This window comes from Corvus cornix, chromosome 6 (genome assembly GCF_000738735.6).
Source record: "Corvus cornix cornix isolate S_Up_H32 chromosome 6, ASM73873v5, whole genome shotgun sequence".
NCBI lineage: Eukaryota > Metazoa > Chordata > Aves > Passeriformes > Corvidae > Corvus > Corvus cornix.
The window spans coordinates 19348665-19369492 of NC_046336.1; the positions used below are offsets into that span (position 1 = coordinate 19348665).

General features: G+C 44.2%; 1 protein-coding gene and 1 long non-coding RNA gene across 10 annotated transcripts in view; one reads left to right on the top strand and one right to left on the bottom strand.

Moving 5' to 3' along the window:
- Window positions 1-20828, top strand: part of PAX2 (paired box 2) — a 103523-nt gene that overhangs the window by 58471 nt on the left and 24224 nt on the right. For all 9 annotated transcript variants that reach the window (XM_039554311.1, XM_039554312.1, XM_039554309.1 and 6 more), the window contains exons 6-7: window positions 11743-11918; window positions 13758-13884. In XM_039554311.1, coding sequence (XP_039410245.1) covers window positions 11743-11918; window positions 13758-13884 — 303 coding nt within the window. The remainder of the gene's footprint in view (window positions 1-11742; window positions 11919-13757; window positions 13885-20828) is intronic.
- Window positions 1-20828, bottom strand: part of LOC120410229 — a 92429-nt gene that overhangs the window by 37910 nt on the left and 33691 nt on the right. The window lies entirely within an intron of this gene.

A 20828-nucleotide genomic window follows, 5' to 3' on the forward strand; every position in this document is an offset into this window, starting at 1 on the left:
CTATAGCACACGTAGCTGACTGCGCCAGGACCTGACTGACTCACAGAGGTACACAACAGAGCTCAGAATAAGACGCAAGAATAAGCACTTCAGCTTACAGACTGAGAGGGCCAGATTTCTCTGCAGTGCAACTCCATTGAACGCAAGTAAAGGATGCCTGTAGAGATGTTTTTGTCTAAGACAAACACTGGACACTACTTCCACACAGGCCTGTTGTATTCTGATTCCCTCTTGTTGCTCTTTCCTGCCACAGTCTTTCTCACACGCTTACTTCTGCTATCACTGCTGCTGTGGCTCCTTGGACAGCACATGTACAGTATAGACACACACCACACACATACACACGTAGGCACTCAGCCACATGCTGGTGCCACCCCAGGCACACATCTGTGATACTGGCAGCCTGACTATGCAAACTCACACCCCTGCAGACACAGCTTCTCCCCACCTGCTCTGGGAGGTCCCTTCAGCGGCTCCAAGCCTGCCTGCTGTGGAGCACACTGGCAGTCAGCTTTCTGAGCACCTTCTGGTGCTCTCTGCAGACAGCCTTGTAGGAACACGCTGGATACCCCTGCTTTTTGGCCTGCTCACACAGCTGCATGTGTTTGGGGAGAAAATGTCCAAGCGGTGCTGTTTACATAAAGACTTGCACATACTAATGTGCAGGTCTTTGCTCACTAAGCATTCTACCTATACAAAACTGGACAGAAATCTTCACTAACAGATTTTTCACCCCAGAAGGGTTTGATATGCCATGTTCAATCCATTCTCCTAACTTTCATGAAAGGAATAAGCTTGCAGAGGGCAGTTATCCAAGTAAAAGAAAAATGGATCACAGTGGCTGTTTCTAGAAACCTGGTCTCCACATGCTCAGTGGTTGGAGTATGTGCCTTTCTTCAGCATTGGCTTGGCTCCTTAAATCTTCCTAAAAACTTATCCTTTTAACAAGAGCATCTGCCTCCCTGACATTCCCTGTGCCCCACACCGTGCACAGCACATGTCTGGGGAGCATCATCCCGCAGCTGGTGCTGGAAGACGGATCACGATCAGCGGAGGAATCGGCAGGCAGTGCCAGTAATTCAAACCATCCTGACCGTTCAGTGAACCTGAACCTGCTGACCTTGACAGCACTAGACAGCAGCGGCCTCAGGAATCCCAACCTTTAGAAAGGCGTTGGCTGGAGGATGGCTCCTGCTCTCTCCCTTTCTTTCTCTCTTTCTCTCCGTGATCACATCCAGCAGCCAAGAGGACCCAACAGTCAATCCCCAGCGCACCAATTAGCTCCTAATTTGTCTATCTCTGCACTCCCAAGTCTACATCAATGTAATGTTAAGCATTGCTTGCTGTTCATAGATGTAAATCATTCCTATAGAAGAGTGTCTTCTTGTGCTAAAGGAAAACACTAAGCACCTTGTTCTCAGTCAGGGCCAGAGAAACCCCTCCTCCCAAAATGGGAGCTGCTGCTGCTGCTGTTTGGAAGGAAAGCAGAAGCACTTTACTTCCCTAAGTGTAGTATCAGATCCTCTAGCCTTGTTTCACTGGATCCCAGGGGGAACAACAAGATCTCACCAAGCTATTATCCCGTGAGAATCTTGGTTGGATAGATGAGGGGCAAGGAGGCAATTTGATTGGAAGGGAGAAAGAAAGAAAAAAAGTGTGTTTAATTTTGTCACCAGACCTTGCATTAAAAAAAAATGCAGTTTGTGAACACTTTAGGATGCTTTCAGGAGGCACCGGATTTACTCCAACTATCTCTGTAGCTGCCAAGCAAGACCTGAAAAACACAGCATTTTGTGCTGGCCTGCAGAGACTATGCAAGCTCTCAGATGTTGCATATGGAGGACAACTCTGTTAATAGTAGATGGCTGGAAAGAAGCAGTTACAGATACATATTTGTATCTATCTATTTACACACACCAGGCATGTCTGTCTTCTGTCTGTCTCCATCCATAACTCTTTGAAGGTGATTTTTCCAAGCGTCAATCATATAAAATAAAGGATGCTTTAAATAGGTGTCAAATGCAATTCATGCCCATCTTAAGGCCCTTTAAAATGTCAGAGTTTCGTTAAGGGGCCTAAAAATAATACCTAGATCCACATTTTCCTTTCACTTTTGCTTCATTCATCCAAGCTTCCTACTGCTTACTTCCCAACAGGTTCAAGGTACAAAGTCCTCTTCCCACAGAGTTCAACAGCTACAGGAAAACACACAGGGGTACAGTGCCAGAACAGGAGCTAGGTCATGAGTATCATGGTTTCCATTTGGATGTGCATCAGGTCAGGACTTTTTCTCTCATTGGCCCTGCTTTTTTTTGGGAGCTCAGAGGAGCTATTCTGTTTTTAAGCTAGGTGGTCTGCATTGGAACAGATTTGTAGATATCTGATTAAACCCTTAATGAGGTGGTTATTGTGTATGAAATGTCCATCAAATCTTGAGTGCCTTCTACTCCTCTCTTAAATGCTCTAGAAAAGGCTGTTATAAAGGACAGGTATAATTCCATGCCTGGTTTCCCAAAGGACCTGTTGTTCTTTTGCTTTGGCTTTTGGCATCTAGTCTGAGAAGAGGTAGGCCTTGAATAGAAGGGTTGACTTTCCAAGAAGATCAGAACTGTTCTAGAGTTTGGGACAACTTTACTAAATCCCAGCAAATGAAAAACAATACTCCACTAGCTAATCCTCAAGGCTACTTATGGCTCTTCTCTGCACAGACCTCACTTGTTTGTGAAATTGATTGCTGCCCATGACTGGGTCCTCTCTTGTTTGGAGACTACCTTTTGCAATTTGGAGCATATCTCCAATATACATTTTATAGAGGTCACATTAGTATAGGTTCCTTCATATACCAGTAACGGCCTTTACATGACCTCATGCAGAAAGATGACAAATTATTCTTCTAATAATCTACAGTTATTATAGGAATGAGCATTCAAAAAAAAAAAAAGAGGTTTGCATGGTGACATTTCAAGCAGATTGCTGCCTATTGCAAGTCCGTAGCTGTTTTATTGCATGGCATTTCACAATTATCCATCCTGTATCATATGTTGTTTATTAACCTTCCCATTCTTAAGATCTCATTTTCTACTGAAATGTGGCTGACTCTCAGGTGGACCATGGCAGATGTTGAACAATACAGAGCATCAACTGTGAAATTTTGCTGTGCCATGTCCAAATGAAACCACAGGAGAATTAAGATATGCTGTGGGTAATCACTCAGGCTGGATTTTGTTCAGGACAGCCAGGTTAATGTCTGCACTCTTGCAAAAAATGCCATGGGAATTTTAATGACTCTGAGTGATTGGAGCCTTTGTTTTATAGCATGTCAAAAATGGCAGATCTAAAAACACTCTGCTTGAATACTGGTTTAGTGCTGACTCAGAGGAGCTTCCAATAACATGATTCACGAGTATCTGGCTCAGGGGCAGGTACAGACTCCTTTGACTAGTGAGGTTAAGGTAAAAGTGTGTATGAGGGGAAAATACGTGGAATGAAAGGAAGGGAAAGTATAGAGCAAGAGAAACAGAAGCAAAGGCACTATTAAGAGGCGTATGCATGGGGGACCAAGCCAATGGAACTCAGCAGGCTAAAGAGGAATTCATATTTTCTAGACTGTTCATTAGAGGTGTCCATGGTCTGACCCTGATCTGCTGAGTCTTTGTGCCGGTGTCCTCTCAGTGCTCTCCGCTGGAATCTCAGGGATTCCCAGAAGCTGGGAGATGGAACTGGATGGTGACAGTCCAGCTCTGTGCTCCCTGCCTTGTCTCTAGCAGTCCTGATAGCAGTGTTGATTTGCATGTCAGGCAAAGCACTGCTTGAGAAAAAAAAAAAAAAAACAAACCCTCCAAGTGTGGCGGTGTCAGCGCTCGCTGTTGTTCGACAGTGTAAAATTAAATTAATAAAGCCCCCAACACAGGAAAACATAACAGGAAATTAATGGCCTTTACTGTCGCTCTGATGCAGTCATTTGCAACCCTGCTTTCCGCACCAAAGACTTCATAAATGCAAGCAGTTTCTCTAAACAAGCATAGTTAGGGCTGCATGCGATGTAATTTTTTGTGTTGCTTCTGTCCTTTGGAGCTAACAAAAGCCACCCTTTTTTATATGCTCACCAAGGGGGAATCCTGCCAAGAAGTAGCTCCCTAAGAAACATGCTTAGGAAGATGAGAGAAGAGAGTTAAGTCATGCCAATGATGCTAAGAACATCGTCTTCTCTGGCAGAGGGAAAGCATAGCTTCTGGAGCCCTGCTTCCCTGCAGCAGCAGCAGCAGCAGCAGCAGCTGTCCCTGAGGGCACTGCACTAAAGGAAATGTTGTGGACACCACAATAGCATAAATCAGGATAACCCATCTGATTACTTTTAGGATGTGTAAATCAGTATAACCACTGAATGCAAGAGGCTTACAGATTTACACTGACCAGAGGATCTGGCTCACTGTGTGAGAGTGCCGATTACTACTCTGTCAACATAAACAAAGCCAGTGTACTGGATCCTGGAGCCAGCTGCATTTCTATTTGTCTAACAGTTAAACCTAATAGCACTAGTAAGAGATACTGGACCTAGGAAACTACTACCTAGGCTAACACCCCTCACCTGCACACCCACACGTGCTGTAGTGCATGTTGTATACACACCTGAGACAGCTGCTTGCATCCTAACACCTGGAAAGACTTTTGCAGCCATTTTCAGTAAGGCTGGATGTGCTTATTATTACTATCCAACACAGACTTAGTTTCCCAGATGCTCTTGTCCAAATTTGCAATCATACACTTAGATACAGTAGTAAATACATATGATTTTCATATGCATATACACACTCACTTCCTTAAATGTATTTTGCATGCTCCCATGATAATCCAAGACAGATCTGAGCACATACTTCATTACACACACAATTTGCACAATTACTACATTTGCACACACAATTCATTACATTTACATTCTCATTGAGCACTACCATTTTTGCTCATGTAAGCCCTGTATTGGAGCTGCACTGCCTATCCCTGCTCCATCTAGGGTACTCAGTCATACAAAACTCCTGTCTTAAAAGCACTGCTGTCAGGCACCAGCACACATCTCACTCTTCCTCAGTCAGGCACACTCACTTCCCTGCATGAGCAGCCTTCCTTACTCACCAATTCCTCATGTGAGCTATACTCTCATTTCAAAATGTAAAATCCCTTTGTTTCTGAGCCTTTCTGCTCTAAGTAAGGAATACACACCGTCTATGTGTTGCTGACACACTTAAATTACAGAGAGACATGGACCAGCACAGTACTATCAATTAGCATACTGAAATTCAGGCTTGTGGATTCCCTTGAGGCAAATGGGCACAGGAATCTGAACAACTGTGAAGTTCATGAAGGCTGATGCACTTCCTTGAGGTGATAATCTTCCAGTATTTATCTCCTACTATCCCTATTTCTGCAGGATACTGTACATAACCTGAACTTGTACTGTATCTTCTTTCACCATCGCAGCATAGATCCCTGATAACATTCCTTCTCTATGCATTGCCAGCCCCTTCCGTGCTCCATCATCTCTAGTCTGCACTCACTTAGGATCCTTCCCACCTGAATTTGAGGTTCATCTTTCTCCACACCAGTTCATTTATCACAATCGAAGCACTCAAAATTCTTGCAACGCTACTACATGCTGCAACTCAGAACTGACCCATCTAGAGATGACATCTTCTTTCACACTGTCTAAAAGACCGCAAAAATTCTCATGGAAGGAAGTGTAACCCAAAATTTACAGCCTTCCTTTTCCAAATCCTACTGAGTAGGGCAAGAAAGTTACACAGGTGAAAAGATCACCGGGTTAGAGCTCCCACTCCTTGCACTTGTCCTTACTGGGGGGAGTACGGTATTAGTTTAATAATTATTGAGGATGCAGTGTCTCTAGAAACATTGTGACAGCTAGACTGGATCAGCTTGTGTCGACCAGGACATGAGTACCAGACACTTCTGGCCATCTGAAAATGTGTGATCCACTACCTCAGGAGAAGGTCTTTGTCCTTGATCTTTCTCTTGGTTGGGGGTCAGTTCAGACACAGATGCGGGAGGTCTGTTATTCCCAGTGGGAGCTTGAGACCAGGGTTTGAAGCACAGGTCTGATAGTGCTGGGGTCCTTTGCAGACCCACACTGAATGCAACACGAGGGTCTGCAGAGGGCTGGCTGCCGTGAATGACAAGCACTGGCTATCGATCGCGTTCTGAACTCGGCCCAGCCGATAGAAGGTAATTAATGACTCCATTTGCCTCAGTACCGAGGAGAACAATTGAGTTTGAAACTGCAACAACTGGCAGTGTGGGGAAAGGCCCCCCGGGACGGCCAGGAAAGCTGTCTGACAGGCCCAGGCTGCATGGGGACACAGGAACACATCAGAGGGGGAAAAAAGAGAAGGGAAATCGGAAAAAGAGAAAGAGCAGTCTTAACACAAAAGTGTGACTTGGGAAGGGGAAGCACATGTAGCCACAAATGCTCGGAGAGTGGGAGAGGCATGCTCTGAGTTAAGCACCCCAGCAGGGATGGTGCAGGCAGGCTGCAAGAGAGGACAGGGCTGCCTTGCTGGTGCAGAGGGACAGCATTGCAGCAGCCGGCTCAGCACCACTGCATCAGAGAGTTGTGCTTCTCTCAGAGACTTTGATAATTAGATGGGTTCTGCTGTGTCACCTGGCTGGCAGTTCTCATGCCAGTCACACTCGTTTTTATTATGACTGTGATTTTTATTGGTAGAGCCGCTAGGCCCCAGCTGAGATCAGGGCCCCACGACACTGCAGGCAGACATGTCATGGGGATGGTAACAGCCCCTTCCCCAAAAGAGAGCAGTATCTCCATATTTGTGTGGCAGCTGCACAGCTTCTCATGACCTTTCTACATGTTTCTGTGCCACAAAGGTCTCCCTGTGTCAGCAATACTTCTGAGTCATTTGTTGAGATGGTCCTGTCCCACCCTGAGCAAGAGTTCTGTCTGTCACTTGTAGCCAGGGAAGTAACTGTGTTATGCTGCTCTGTGCTATTTGTCCATTATGGTGTCTTTGTGGCTTCCAGACCCGGGAACGTCTCTTTGTTTTGGAATTATTTAATGGACATATTCCCTGTGTCAGATGCAGTTAAGGTTGTTCTGATGTTCTTTGGCACACCATTTCTTTGTTATCTGTCAGGATACTTCTGCGACACCCGTGGAGCATTTCTATATCTTGTGTTGAGGGTTTACACTGAACATTTGCTGTGTGTACTCCCTCAGCTGCCCCTCAGGAGATGAGAGATTTCCTGTCACATGTGCAAGGCCTGATCACACTGACAGCAATTGTGCTCTTTTGTGAGGGACACAGTGACTGAGGCCATGGTTCACCTCTCAAGCTGTTTGTTAAGATTCTCATGATTTAAAAGAAGTTTCTCTTGCCACTAAAAGGGAACTGGGAAAGGTGGTGGTGCTTCCTATTGGTACAGTTACCACAGTTACCTAGGTGGCAGCCCCAGACTCATCCTGCAGTTGAAGCCTCACTTTACCCCTTTGAATAGCACCCCTTCCAATATCTGCTTTCTTGGCAAATCCCTGTCCCTTAAGCTTTTACTCCTAGCACTGTTGTTCATCAATTGAAGTGACTGTTGCCCACCACAGCGCCATTCCTCATGGGATCTGTTAGTCTTTCCCAATTCAAATTTTCCCCATAAGCCCCTTCTTCACTAGCACCCACAGCCCTTGATGGACCGTGTCTCTTGCCCAAAGTCCTGTCTGGTCTTTTCTGCCACCTTTGCTATATCCATGTGGCTGTCAGCTCTCATACTTCGTGTATTACACTATTTGAAGCTTCTCCTCATGGTCCAGCTCACAGTCATACACTCAGATGAGAATTGCAACTTTGATCTAAAACCAGATATAAGTGTCTGGCCCTTGCAGTTTCAGGAAAAAAATGAAAACACATCCTCTATAGGTTTTGACACCAGAAAACAAACACAGGGGATTTACAATCATTTGGTTTTGAAGAAAATAAAATGATCTGTGACTGTGAATGCCTCAATGTTAGCAACACAAGACATATGAATCTGTCATTCAGGAACACCTCTGTGAAACCTTCTCTGCCTCATAAGTAAAATATATATGCACAATTCATATAATTGCTCTGTGAAATTTGGGATTCATGCGTCCTATCATTATTAAGCCCAATACTACTGCAAGCTGTTTAGACAAGATCCACCTCAAGGTACCCTACAGGCCTCTGTCAAAAGTTTCTTTGCTTTTGTAAATTTTAAAGCCTAGGCCAGGGCAGAGTGGCCCACCCCTTCCTTCCTCCCTCTCCCCCTCAGGAATTTCCACCTAAACTAAAGCACTGTCTTTCTCCTTACAACTTTTCCACCCCTCTCTATTCATTTGCTCGCTTTGATCATTCTTATTTCTTCTTTAACCCCATTCTTTACCCTTTTCTTTCTTTCATCCTTATCTTTCATTTCCCATAGACTATACAGATCCTCACTCATCAGCTGGTCCTGAGTTTCCCAAATATACATACACGCTTATGTGTGCTCATGCACACGCACACACACTGACACAAATAAATAAATAAATAGAAAGGTCAGTGAGCAGAGCAGCAATAACCCCTAAAACAGTACTATCAGAGGGACATGATTGATCAATTGAATTCCATAGCGGCTCAAAAATGTGGGATTAAGTAGTGTATTATACGCACAATGAGTTGAGGCATGATGTTCATTTCAAGTTCATTTCGCCAGCCCTCTGCCACCAGATCAGGCAATCAATAGGGGCAGCAGATATCATATATCACCTCTCTCCGTGCTAGGCAGAGAGCACCATAATCTCTCGCAAATTTAGAGTGACAGATTTGTCAAGATCTGAAGGGCCCCTGAATAAATGAAGGAAAAGAGACTCTTACAGCGACTCAAGAAAGCTGTGATTTCAGCTTCTTCACACAAAGGCATGGCCTGTGCACACATGGAAGACACATGTGCTCAGGGCTCTGAAGGCAGACAGAATTGCAAATACATGTGCATGTGTGCACAAATCTGTGTAACCACCCAGGGCAATTCACTAAGGGTAAAATCTGATTTAATGACAATCAGTGAAAGTTTTACTGTACACCTGTCCACTCACACCAAACACCATGCAGAGTATAGGGCTGCCATCCTTGAAAATCAGATATAGTCAAAACCAGCAACCAGAGACAAATGCCTGGTCAGGCATGTACTGTGACGCAGAATCTAAAGAATATCAGAATAATTATCTACTGCAATAATACCCATGTGTATTAGCATCATGGTGTGTACAATCATGCACACTGACTGACACATGTGGAAAAATCCTCAAAGGCAAACAGCTTCACAGGCTGCAGACAGGTTGAGGCTGATACAGAAACATTTTTTTCTGAGTCTGGACCCAGGAGTTCTGTGCCAGCTTTCTGCAGGGAAGACCAGAATTCTCTTAGTCCTCCAGAAAGCCACCCCCTCAAGAAACAGCCCAGTCCATCTAAAACATGAAAACTGTAGTGACCCACACAGTGTGCAGTCCACCAAGCCTGATCTTTGCTTTGTTTTCTTAGTCAAATCTGTAATGAACTTCAGATTTCAAGAAATTGATAACTTTCTCTTGTGCAAATAAGCCTGGGGAGAGGAGAAAACTCCAGGGATCAGTGCCAGTAAACAGCCTTACTCTGACTTGGGGTGGAAAAGAAAGAGAGAAGAGGCTGCTCGAGGGAAGGCTGCTGGCAGGGACAAATCAATATGTAATATTTTCTATGGTCTTGTGAGTGGTACTGTACTACGCTACTGTATATAATGTACTATTGATTATATCATATCGTATAATCACCTATAAACGGATATATCTCATAGCCAGAAGGCAGCAGGCTCAGTTGTAACTCTCAGGCACCAGTTGGGCATTAACTGTGCCAGGAAAATACCATCTTGGCACCATCCGTGAGCTAGAAGAGGAAGCAGCAGAGTGCCATTGTTCTGGATGCTGCACAGTGAATGTCACTCCAGGCTCCTGGGAGCATCATGTGTCCATGAGCACCTCGTGATTGCATGGAGGAAGGAAAAGGCCTATACAGAACCCTCGAGCAATTTCTTGACAGACAGCAGGTTTCTGAGATTCACAGACTAGAGACCACTGAGAAAGGCTTAAGTATGAGGCATATTAGTGAAAAACCAGGAAGATAATTGCAGCACAAGAGGAAGAACCTGATCTTAGGTTAGTCAGGGTGATAGGGCAGTCAGACTTGTGTCTGATGAAGCCCAGTAGGTAGGGATTCAGGTAGGGATGGAGAGTATGGAGGTATATCAGCATGGATGATGCAGGGAATTATAACCAGGCCTAATCTATATATATATATAACCTATATATAACCTAACCAAAGTTAGGCTGAGATGTGACAGCAGAAAGATACTCAGCACAGTTGGAGGAGATTATAATGAGCAGATTTGCCTCAGATGAGATGAGGGATTATGACAGAGGAAGATTCACTTCAGCTGGGACAGGAGGTTATAACAGACAGACTCACCTTGGATGTGACAGATGCTAATAGCAGGAGACTCACTGGAGATAAAAAGGGGTTATAACAGAGAAAAATGCACCTCATCTGAGTTGGGAGATAACAGGGGAAAAAAACCCAAACCAAACCCATATAGGTGATCAGATGGTTTATCACAGGAAAAGATTCACTTTGGATGGGGCAGGGCATTTATAACAGACTCACAGCAGAGGGGATGAGTGGGCTATAAGAGATGTGGGATGGCACAACAGAAATAGAGACGCCCTGAAACATGGCAGGAGACACTGCTGTGAAATTGGACTGTGTCAGAGGGCTGTTGTAGGGACAGAGATGCACTTATAGGGAAGCTTCTACCAGAAGGCAGATATATTCCTAGTAAGAACAAAGGAATACCAGGAAGGTAGATTCCCACTGAGCAGGACTAGGTTTTGTAACACAATAATTCATTTTGGATAAGAAGGGAGACTGGCAGAGACAAAGATTCATTTCATTTTGGAGGGAGTTTTATAACAGATAATTTATAACAGGTCATGATAAATCACAAGCTACACATAGGTGAATGGGACAGAAACCAACATTTTTTGGATGGGACAGCTGCCCCACAGGGAGAGATTGGTCTGTGGGGAAACATGGAGTCAGAAACCAGATTTTCCTGTTATCTAAGGGGGATGAAAGACTCATCTAGGACATGATCAGATGAGAAGGAAATTATAAGAGTGATAGCTGCTCATGGGACTGGGGAGCTACAACAGAGACTGGCTCCCCTCCAAGCTGTAAGAGAGACTTTTTCCCGTTGCAGGCTTCCTCAGTCGTCTCCAGTACAGCCCATCCTCAGCACTCTTGTTTCTCTGTGAACTGCCTCTCCAGTGGTCTTCTAGCGATGCTAATCGCTTTGCTTTGCTCCCATTTTATGCTCAGCAGTGGAGATTTGGCAATTTTTAACACCGAAAATCAGCGGAACCGAAACTCATCTCTGAGCTAAGCACTATTCTCCACAGCCTCACTCATCCTGGGCAGGAGAGTCCCACAGAACCCACTGGAGCAGCCTGGCCACTCCATCAGAGAGGAGGGGGCTCCTCTTGGATCCCTGCAGCCTCCTCTTCCCTCAGGAGTGGCACAGCTACCTGGGTGGAGGCAGAGAGCCTCATTCTTTCTCACTCTGTCCTTGTCCTGCATCCATTACCAATTCAAGCCAGGGTGGTGCTAACTCCCTGTTTTCTCTGTCTGTGCCCTGCAGATGTATCCGAGGGCTCAGTTCCCAATGGAGATTCCCAGAGCAGCGTGGACAGTTTGCGGAAGCACCTTCGTGGCGACACTTTCACCCAGCAGCAGCTGGAAGCTTTAGATCGAGTTTTTGAGCGTCCTTCTTACCCTGACGTCTTTCAAACATCAGAGCACATCAAATCTGAGCAGGTGAGGGCTTGGCCTGGTAATGGGAAGCCACAGGCACTGAGAGGATGATGGCAGGGAGATTCCCTCACCAAAATCCCTCTCCCCCTCTCCACCCCTTGTTCTGACACTGACCTGTTAGTGCACGTACCTTTTACAGCTCTGTCTGGTTGTAACTATATCACTGTGCTGATACTCGTGTATACACAGGCTTTACCTCCTCTCGTGAACTGGCTGTATACATGCACACTGTGCTCTCCTCTGTCCCCATGACATCTTTTCCTTCTGCACGCACACCTGTCTGTATGCAAGCCTGTTCTTGCCATGAACATGCCTCCACCCTCATGCATGTTCACTGGCATGCAGCACTGCACAGAAACTCCTGCACACTGAGATCCCACTGGTGACCAGCGAGCCACAGGGTTTGGTTTTAATGGATCATTTTCCTTCATGGCCCAAGGCTGAGACTTGACTCCCATCTCCAACATAGTTTTCCACACTTCTGCAGCTCTGCCCACCTTTTCTTTACTCCCCTGCTCTCCCAGCCTTTTATCCCAAAAGCTGTTTGTCTTAATAAAATGAAAATCAAAAGTCTTTTTAAACCGCCCCAAGCCATAAACCAACAAAGGAAGAGAAGGAGAGGCTGGCTGTGGACTCCCTTCATCCCAGAGTCCCTGGGTTTATTACAATGAATAACCTTTATTTACTTTCATTAGACTATTAAGCACCAGCACAGTCATTTTTCCCCCTGAAACTCTGAGCAGGGCCCATAAAGCAAATCCAAAGCCTAATTGAGTTCATTTTAATTTCTCTCCGATCACAGCGAATTACTCTGGTGATAAATCAGGGGGCAGGCTCACCCCCAGTAGAAGGCCTAATTTGCAGCTAATTACAAAACTGATTTCTACAGGAAGATCAATACAAGAAGGAATTGGAAATGACTAGGCAGTCCTAGCCAAGCAGGGACAGGGGCGGGGAGGGGGCAGCATGCGTGGAGCCTGCTGGAGGAGGGGAAGATGTGGGGAGGGGGTTGGGGAAGTGCATGGAAAAAAACGGAGGAGAAAGAGCAGAAAATCAGTTTTAATTTAACGTAATATTAATCAGAGCAACTTTTCCTGCTGTTTTGTAGCCTTCCTGGTTTCTCCAGCTCCCGCGTCTGGTCTGGAGGCTGCCACAATAAAAAGGCAATTACCAGAGCCTTTCGGACAGGACACCCTTTCAGATTCAATGGCTCTCCCCCTCCCACCCTTCTGTTAGCCATGTGGCTCCCCCCTCCCCAATTTCATACCCCAATGCACAGAGTGACAGAGGCAGCGGATGAGGCTTTGTTTCTAAAAAGCTAGGACAGAGGTAACAGTGGAGGGGAGGCAAGCGACCCAGGCAGAGACCCTGGCGACAGTGGGATAACACTGGCTGCTTCCTACAGCCCGCCTGTCCTAGTCATGTCATTGTAGTCCTATGCCCCAGCTGTCCTTGTCATCAGGGCAAACACCTCCCATCTCCACTCAGCCAAGAGGAGGGGATGTGGATTTCCCCTTTCTTTTCCCCTGGGCAGACACAGCCAGCCATCCCCATCCGCACAGCACTGAACGAAGGCTCAGCCATACCACAGATAACAGGCCAGATTCCTCACCCCTCTTCCCCTTCACAGCATCAAGCAGGCGGGTGGGACAGTTCATCCCAGGATGCCCTGCCCTCATCCTCCTCAACCCTCTTGTCACTTCATCTTCTCCATTTCCTCCTCCTCCTCCTCTTCCATCTGTGCAGGGGTTTGCATCTCTACTCTTCCTCCTCCCCATCTGTACACCCTTCCCTTTCTCCCATCGCATCAATAGCGAGCTGTCTTTCTCCTCTCTTCCCCAGGGTAATGAGTACTCCCTCCCAGCTCTGACCCCTGGTCTCGATGAAGTCAAATCAAGTCTATCCACCTCTGCTAACCCAGACCTGGGGACAAATGTGTCAGGACCCCAGACGTACCCTGTGGTGACCGGTAAGCTGCCTGACCAAACAGCAAAACCAAGCTTTTTATTTATTTCCCTCATCACCATTAGCTTCTGCTTTTTCTGCTAATGCAAGATACCCCTCTGTGGCAAACAAGGACAGAGACAGAAAGACTGTGGAGAACATAAGAGCTCAAAAGAAGTTTGAAATTCAGAGTGTTGGCAGTTTTGGGTACACTTAGATGTGTCCAGCTGTGACTCAAAGACAGGCAAACCCAGACGTGAATCACGAACTTGTGTGCCCAGATGGGGCTTAGGGTTGGATGCTGGTTGAGGACAAATATGTCCAAATACGCACGGTGATTTTTTTCCTTTGTATCTGAGAACAACAGGGTCATAGCTTACCCATTATCTCCACTTGGTTTTCTTTTGGAGAAATAATAATTTAAGTTTTATTCAGCCCTGGCATTTGGAAGGGGCATTTGCAAATTAAATACCAAGATCTGCTGAACTGTGAATGCTAAACTCCCTCCTGCTTAAGCCCATGAGTCTCTAATGAAAGCTGGCAAAAAAATTTGTTCGCAGCCTTTCCTCATGTGTGGGCACATATAAACTCAGATATGTCTGAGAGAGTAGAAACTGTGAGCAAGCACATGACAGCAGACAAATCTGGATGCAGAGAAATAGAAGGCAATCTCTGTGCAGATGCATCACTGAAATTTCCTTTTTGCTGGTGGCACGTGCAGAACCTGAGTGGCACAGCTTGGCCTGGCGCCACAGGTCACTCCCACACTGTCCTGATACTGGTGTTAGACTGCCGGCCCTGTGTGTGTCTAGAGCCGTAAGGAAGTATTCTGATGCCACGGCCCTTCTTCTCAAGGCTTTAGTTGCCATCTGTGTCTGCTCACACAGCTACCATAGACTTGAACATCTCCTCCTGGGTAGCTAAAGAGGCTGCAAGGCTCAAGTGACTTGCCCCTGTTTGGTATATTCCCCTTTCTTGACAACTTCTCTAGCCCCTCTAGAAACCTCACGGCAGAAGTTGAGAAACAACTCAAGACAAAGAGGTCTCAGTCCTGTTAGCAAGGGAAGAAGCTTCTTGTCCCTTGACCAAAACAGTCCTCTGATGGCACAGAATCAAGAGCACTGGAGTTTGTATCTCATTTTTCTCTTGCAGAAGCCCCAGCTAATAGTCCCCAATGTCAAAGCAGCTCATGGCTGAGGCAGGCAATCATTGCTTGTTCAGCAAACACTGACCAAGAGCATATTGTTGCATGCAACTTTTGGCTACCAAGAACTTTGGGACCAGGCAGGATTAGTAACAGTTAACTCAAACACAGAGAATATCCAGTGTGAGGTCTGCAAAATCTTTTGGAGAACATGGGAGATGAACTGCATTATTCAGGAAGTGTCTAGAAAGCATGACATCCCCAGACCTTTTTCATGGCTTTTACAGCTATCAGGCTTGAGTCAGAATCCTTGTAGCCATGCAGTTTCTTAGCCAACCAGAAAAAAAAAAGCGGCCTAGCTGTGGCAAAAGTGTTTTACTTTTCTTTGTATTTGCAAAACTCAGCTGGTGTTCATCTAATGTTCAGCAGATCCACATCTCTTACAGGAAATATCTTCTTGTCTTTGGGGAGCAAAGCCAGTAGGAGAGCAAGGCGAATCCCCACAGCTGAATGAAAAGGTGACATGTCTACAGTCAGAGTTTAAGATTCAAAAGGACCATGAAAATAATTCTTTTTAGTCCTTTTGCCGAAGTGAAGATGGTGCATTCCAGCCTGTTAATGTGAGAGCAGGCTTCCTGAAGGCTGGGACACTACACAGGCCTTGGACATGACTCTCACAAGGGCGCAGCAGGAGACAGATTTGGTCTCACAAAAGAGACTATAGGCCAAGACAAAAAATTTTCTTCATGTCCCCCCCAACCTGTGCCACCCCTACTCTGTTCCCTGCCACACTCCCAGCTCAGCTTGAGAACATCCCCATCTGATCCATCTGGATCCAAGAGTGAGAAAAGTTCATTTCAGACCCAGCTTGACATTCCCAGGTGGCAACTTAGCACTAACATCTCAATCTGTATGCAACATTTCAATCAGTGCAGAGTAACAAAAGCAGAACTATTAGCACTGGGAGCTGTTCACTGGTTGTAATGATGGAGAAACTCAGAAACTGGAAATGAAAAGGGGAAGAAAAAGCCCCTCAACACCCTGAAAGGCATCAAGGGAAGAGGGGCGGAGAATTTTTCCTCTACACTTAGGCCAGGATCCAATGTTTGGATTAATGGTGCCATTACCCAAGAAAAGACTTCAGATAATGCTCATTCTTAAAATGTTTTTGCTGGCAATTAAATGGTTGCAGGTATTGATCTTCATTGATCTGATGTTCTCAATTTGCATAATCTATTAAAGATGAATGATTCATGATATGTTTGCTATGGGGCTGGGCAATGCTTTCAGGAAGGACCAGAGAGGTGAGGAACTCAGTGCTGCCTCCTGATCTACCCCAGCTAGGAAATTAAGGAAGAGGCATGCAGATTTCTTTGGTATCACCCAGATCCTGCTCCCAGGAAGGGATATTGGAGTAATAGTGAGTATTGAATTGCTGGCTGCCTCTTTTGCTGCTATGGTGTCATCCTCAGAATGCCTCTTACTTTTGTCCCAGGGCAGTCTGTGAATCCAGGTGATACCTGAAACAAATGTGAAACAAATCTACGCATTCAGGGTACAAATTCTGTGTGCAGTCACTTCACAATGTAAGATTTAGAGCTTCAGTCTACAAGCAAGTCTCCCCAGGTTAGTCTTCCCAGACAGAAGAAAATATCGCTAGGTCTTTCCAAACCAAAGCTGTATGACACTAGATTCTGTCCTTTCTGAAGACTTAAGAGAAAGTCCTTCTCTCAGGCTCATGACTAACTGTCCTCAGCAAGCTCTTTCAGTTCACACCATTCTGAGAACACACCCCTCCAAAAGCCATCAAAACCTCAACAATATGTAGCTACCGAAGATTCTGAAATGTAGGAGATCATTAAGGAACAGTGTTACTGAAATCCCTTTATCTGGGGACTTGTCTGGGGGCTTCTTGGAACTGAAGAGCTGAAAATGCTGCAAAACAAGCAGCCACCACTTCAACGTGCCAGAAGGTCTTCCCCAAAGTCCTGGGCATCTATTCAAAGACACAGCACCACAGCTATGTACAGCCCAGCCTTACCTAGTACTGCCGATATCAAACACTCCCCTTCAGACAATTATTCTACTAACATGTCTTAGATGGCTCATTTATTACTCATGTCTCCTAAAGCATTTTTTTGCTGTGGAGCAGACAGGTCATCCTTATTTCTCCCTATTAAGTACATGCAAGGAATTTCCATGAATGAGTTGACACTTAGGGACTAGCTGGACCCTAGGCTAGGAAACATACTCTGCTGTCCTGCATATGGAACCGATAATGCAGAAATTTTCAACTTCCTTGTGACAATTCAGAAAGAGAAAGCTCTTAAGAGTTACTTGAGAACACCACCTCATGTCTTTCTGCACACACAGGCCAGCAGACCAGCTACATCTTGCCTTGATGTTGCATGGCTCTCATAGCTGGATTGGTGTAGATCCCTCTCAGTTTCTTGGACAGTATCTTTGGTCAGAATTCCTAGAAGCAAAGATCCAAGCTTGAACATACCATGATAAAGCAAGTACATGCAGTTGAACACTGTTCCAAGAATTTTGTTGTTCAGAGTTGTTCTACTTCAATTATGTCTCTTGAAGGCAAACAGTCAAAGCAGATGAGCATAAATCTCCACAGGACTAGGTAAACACAGAAAACCTCAATAGCTTTCCTTTATTCACTCGTTTCCATGGATCTTTGAGTTTGGAAGGTACTCAATAGCTAGGTAGGTACTCAACAGCCAAGAGGGGAGTGGAGAAGAACCTCAAGATTTTGGCACTAGCAATAGGAGTACTTTAAAAGCACAAGGATGTTCACAGAAGCCTTGAATCAAGAAGAGAACAAAGGTTAAGATCTGTCTTTAAGCACTACCAGAAGTCCCAGCTTCTGGAATAGTCGTGCAAAGAAGTGAGATGTCTTCAAAGCAGGTTCTGGGGACTTAGATTAATCGTTTGGGAACAGAGCCCTTTCCAACTCAATTATCTAGCCCAGGAGTTACCCAACAGAAAGGCAGTACTACAGCACGATGGACCTTTCGTGTATGGCTTGAAACTTGCTTGTTAACTACTAAAGGGGAGGGTTTACCTACTGGATGGGTCATAAATTTACAGGAAAGGTGAAGAAAAATTTCCTTTAGTTGAATCCCAGAAGTTTTAACTAAATAGACCTTGTTTGTGAGCCCACTACAATCCGTGAGATGTACAAAGAAAAAGTAAAGGTAAAAGACAAGATGAAAAAACCCCATCACTCCAGGAACTTCTACGGTGACTGAAGTGGGAGTATGTGTCCCCTTCTCTTCCTGTGAGGAGGTTTATGAGTGCTTCTCTGCTACAGTTAGCACCTATTAACAGGAATATAGAACTTTTAAAGTCATCACCACCCACACCAAAACACCTACCATGTACTATATGGAAAATGTTTCCTTCTCTCTGGGAAATATTTTTTTTCCCTAAAGCAACAAATATCATCCAGGCTGAGAAATCCTGATGACAACTCATGGTATATCAAACAAAGGCACCACAAAAGCAAAAAGTTCATGGATTTCACTTTCCTTTAGACCTCCCCTCTCTGACATGGGATCAGATTTTTTTCAGTTTATTTTTTAAATTCATACATGAATGTATGCAAAAAAAGTTGGAATTACTGACTAAAAAGGATACTTGCTATACCTGAAAGACATAAAAAACGTAGTACTCAAACAGCATCTGATTTCTATGAAAGTTTTCAAGAAAGCTGTGATGCTAATCATGGAGAAATAAGTGGCTAGACACTTGGATCCAAAATTTTTCTGAAATGCAAAACCATCCTTTGAGAACTTTAGCCTCCTGCCAGGTGAAAAGATATTATTTCCTTCATTTAAAATTAGTGAGTGAACCAAAGAAAATTTTGTTCAGTTCAATAACCTGGTCATTTAAAATGAAGAAACAAACTAGGATTTGAAAAAGCAGGAACATTTGTTTTCCTCAAATTAAGTGAATTAGAGTTGGTATGAAAGGATGAAATCTATAAGTTTTAAAATAGGGTTCTTAAATCAGTCCAACTTCCTCCTTATATCTATCCTTTCCTCCATTTAATAAATAATTTTTTAAGACAAAACCTGATTAGAAAAGCTTGCTTTTTCTGTTCTAATATATTTAGGAAGTCAGGGAACTTATGGTCATTTTATTTAATTAGCATGAATAATTACAAATACTGTGTTTAATTTAAGTCTAATTTCCATCCAAATATAACTTGACACAGATAACAAGTAAAAAGTTAATAATCTAATAAAATAGTAATATGGACTCATTGTTCACTATTTTCCCATGTAATAATATGTGAAGACAAATTATATTAAACAACATAATTGCTTAAATAAATGTGCACATGATGCAGTTCATCTACTTAGCAAAAACCGAAATAACTATGTTTAGGGTAAATTTTGTATTTGTCAAAATATTTGTTACGTCCCATAAAATTCAAGCATGTAGAAAACAGCCTCACAGTGGAAATGTAAAACAAGTTGATCCAGCTTGCTCTTTTAAATCATGACTAAAACTGACCATTACATTCAGTTGTACTTAAAATGCTACGGTGAGAGCGGAAGCATTTCCTTCCCCTTTTCCTTGTTTGTACTGGTGAAAAATTCCTGTCTTACTCCAGTCTAATTTAGCCTCTGATACCAGTGAGCAATGGCCCTGGCCAGGGCTTGACTAAGCTGACTTAAGAAAACCTCTTTAGCAAACTGCTGTGGGGGCCCAAGTTGGCTTTGGTGATGGCAGATCCCACAGATGCTGACCCCGCTCAGCAGCACAGCAGCATGGCTGCAGTCACCAGCAGTCAAGCAGCCTCTTAGGCACACCTCTGGATGCTCCAATGCCATGAGAATGGAATATGATAATCATTCATACGACTGCTACAAGGCTCTTACTATCCTGCCTTACTAAAATGAAGGTCATATTTTCTGTGAGCAAGCCTCTCATATTTAAGCTGAGGAACTGGCGAAAGCAGATGTCCACAGGACCTCCAAGTTTAATCAACTGTTTCCCCTCCTTAAGAAGAGATAATATCTTCTTATCTAGTCAAGGAATTTGTAAAAGCAAAAGGTGTTACTATTCTTCTCTGGGACCAAATGGCTGAGAGTGATAGATGGTCAGATGAATGATCCCTGGAACAGACAGGAACGGGAGGTGGAGGGGAAGGAATCACTTAAACTATTTATATGCATTCAGTGGAATTTTCACTGACAGTAACTGTCAGTGAACATTATGATGCTGAAGAAAGCAGCTGGTGGGCTTTAAAGGCATATTCAACCAAAGAACACAGAAATGGATGGACCCAAAAGAAATAATATCTTTGCTTTCCTTAAATTAGTATTTAAGTGAACAATAGCAGTGAGTGACAATAATGTTATATAATGACAATGGCAGTGAATTGGCATTCCCAGTCCAATTTTCTTCAGCAAGAGGACAGCATTGCAAGCTGCCACACTCTGTGGTGCTGGACAAAAGGGGACTTTTTAAAAGAAAATAATTGTATTGTATTGTCTTTCCAGAAATTCAAGTTTTGCCTTTTCTTCTGAGGTTAAATGAAGGATCCAAGAAGTACAACTTTGATAAAAATTCTTATGATGTAGATATTTGCCCAGTGTAGCGAAGACTGTGCTTTATACCTGAGTTAAGCAGACATTAATAACTTTTGATGTCCATCAGCTGGACTGGAATTAATCAGAATTTCTCTTCACTTCTTGTACAACCAAAATTGCCCACTGCAGTCTTTCAGAGAACTAGAGAGCTTGGAGTAATCTTTGTCCCATCTTTTTAAGTTTAGGACTGCTGTGGGTTACCAAGGAAGA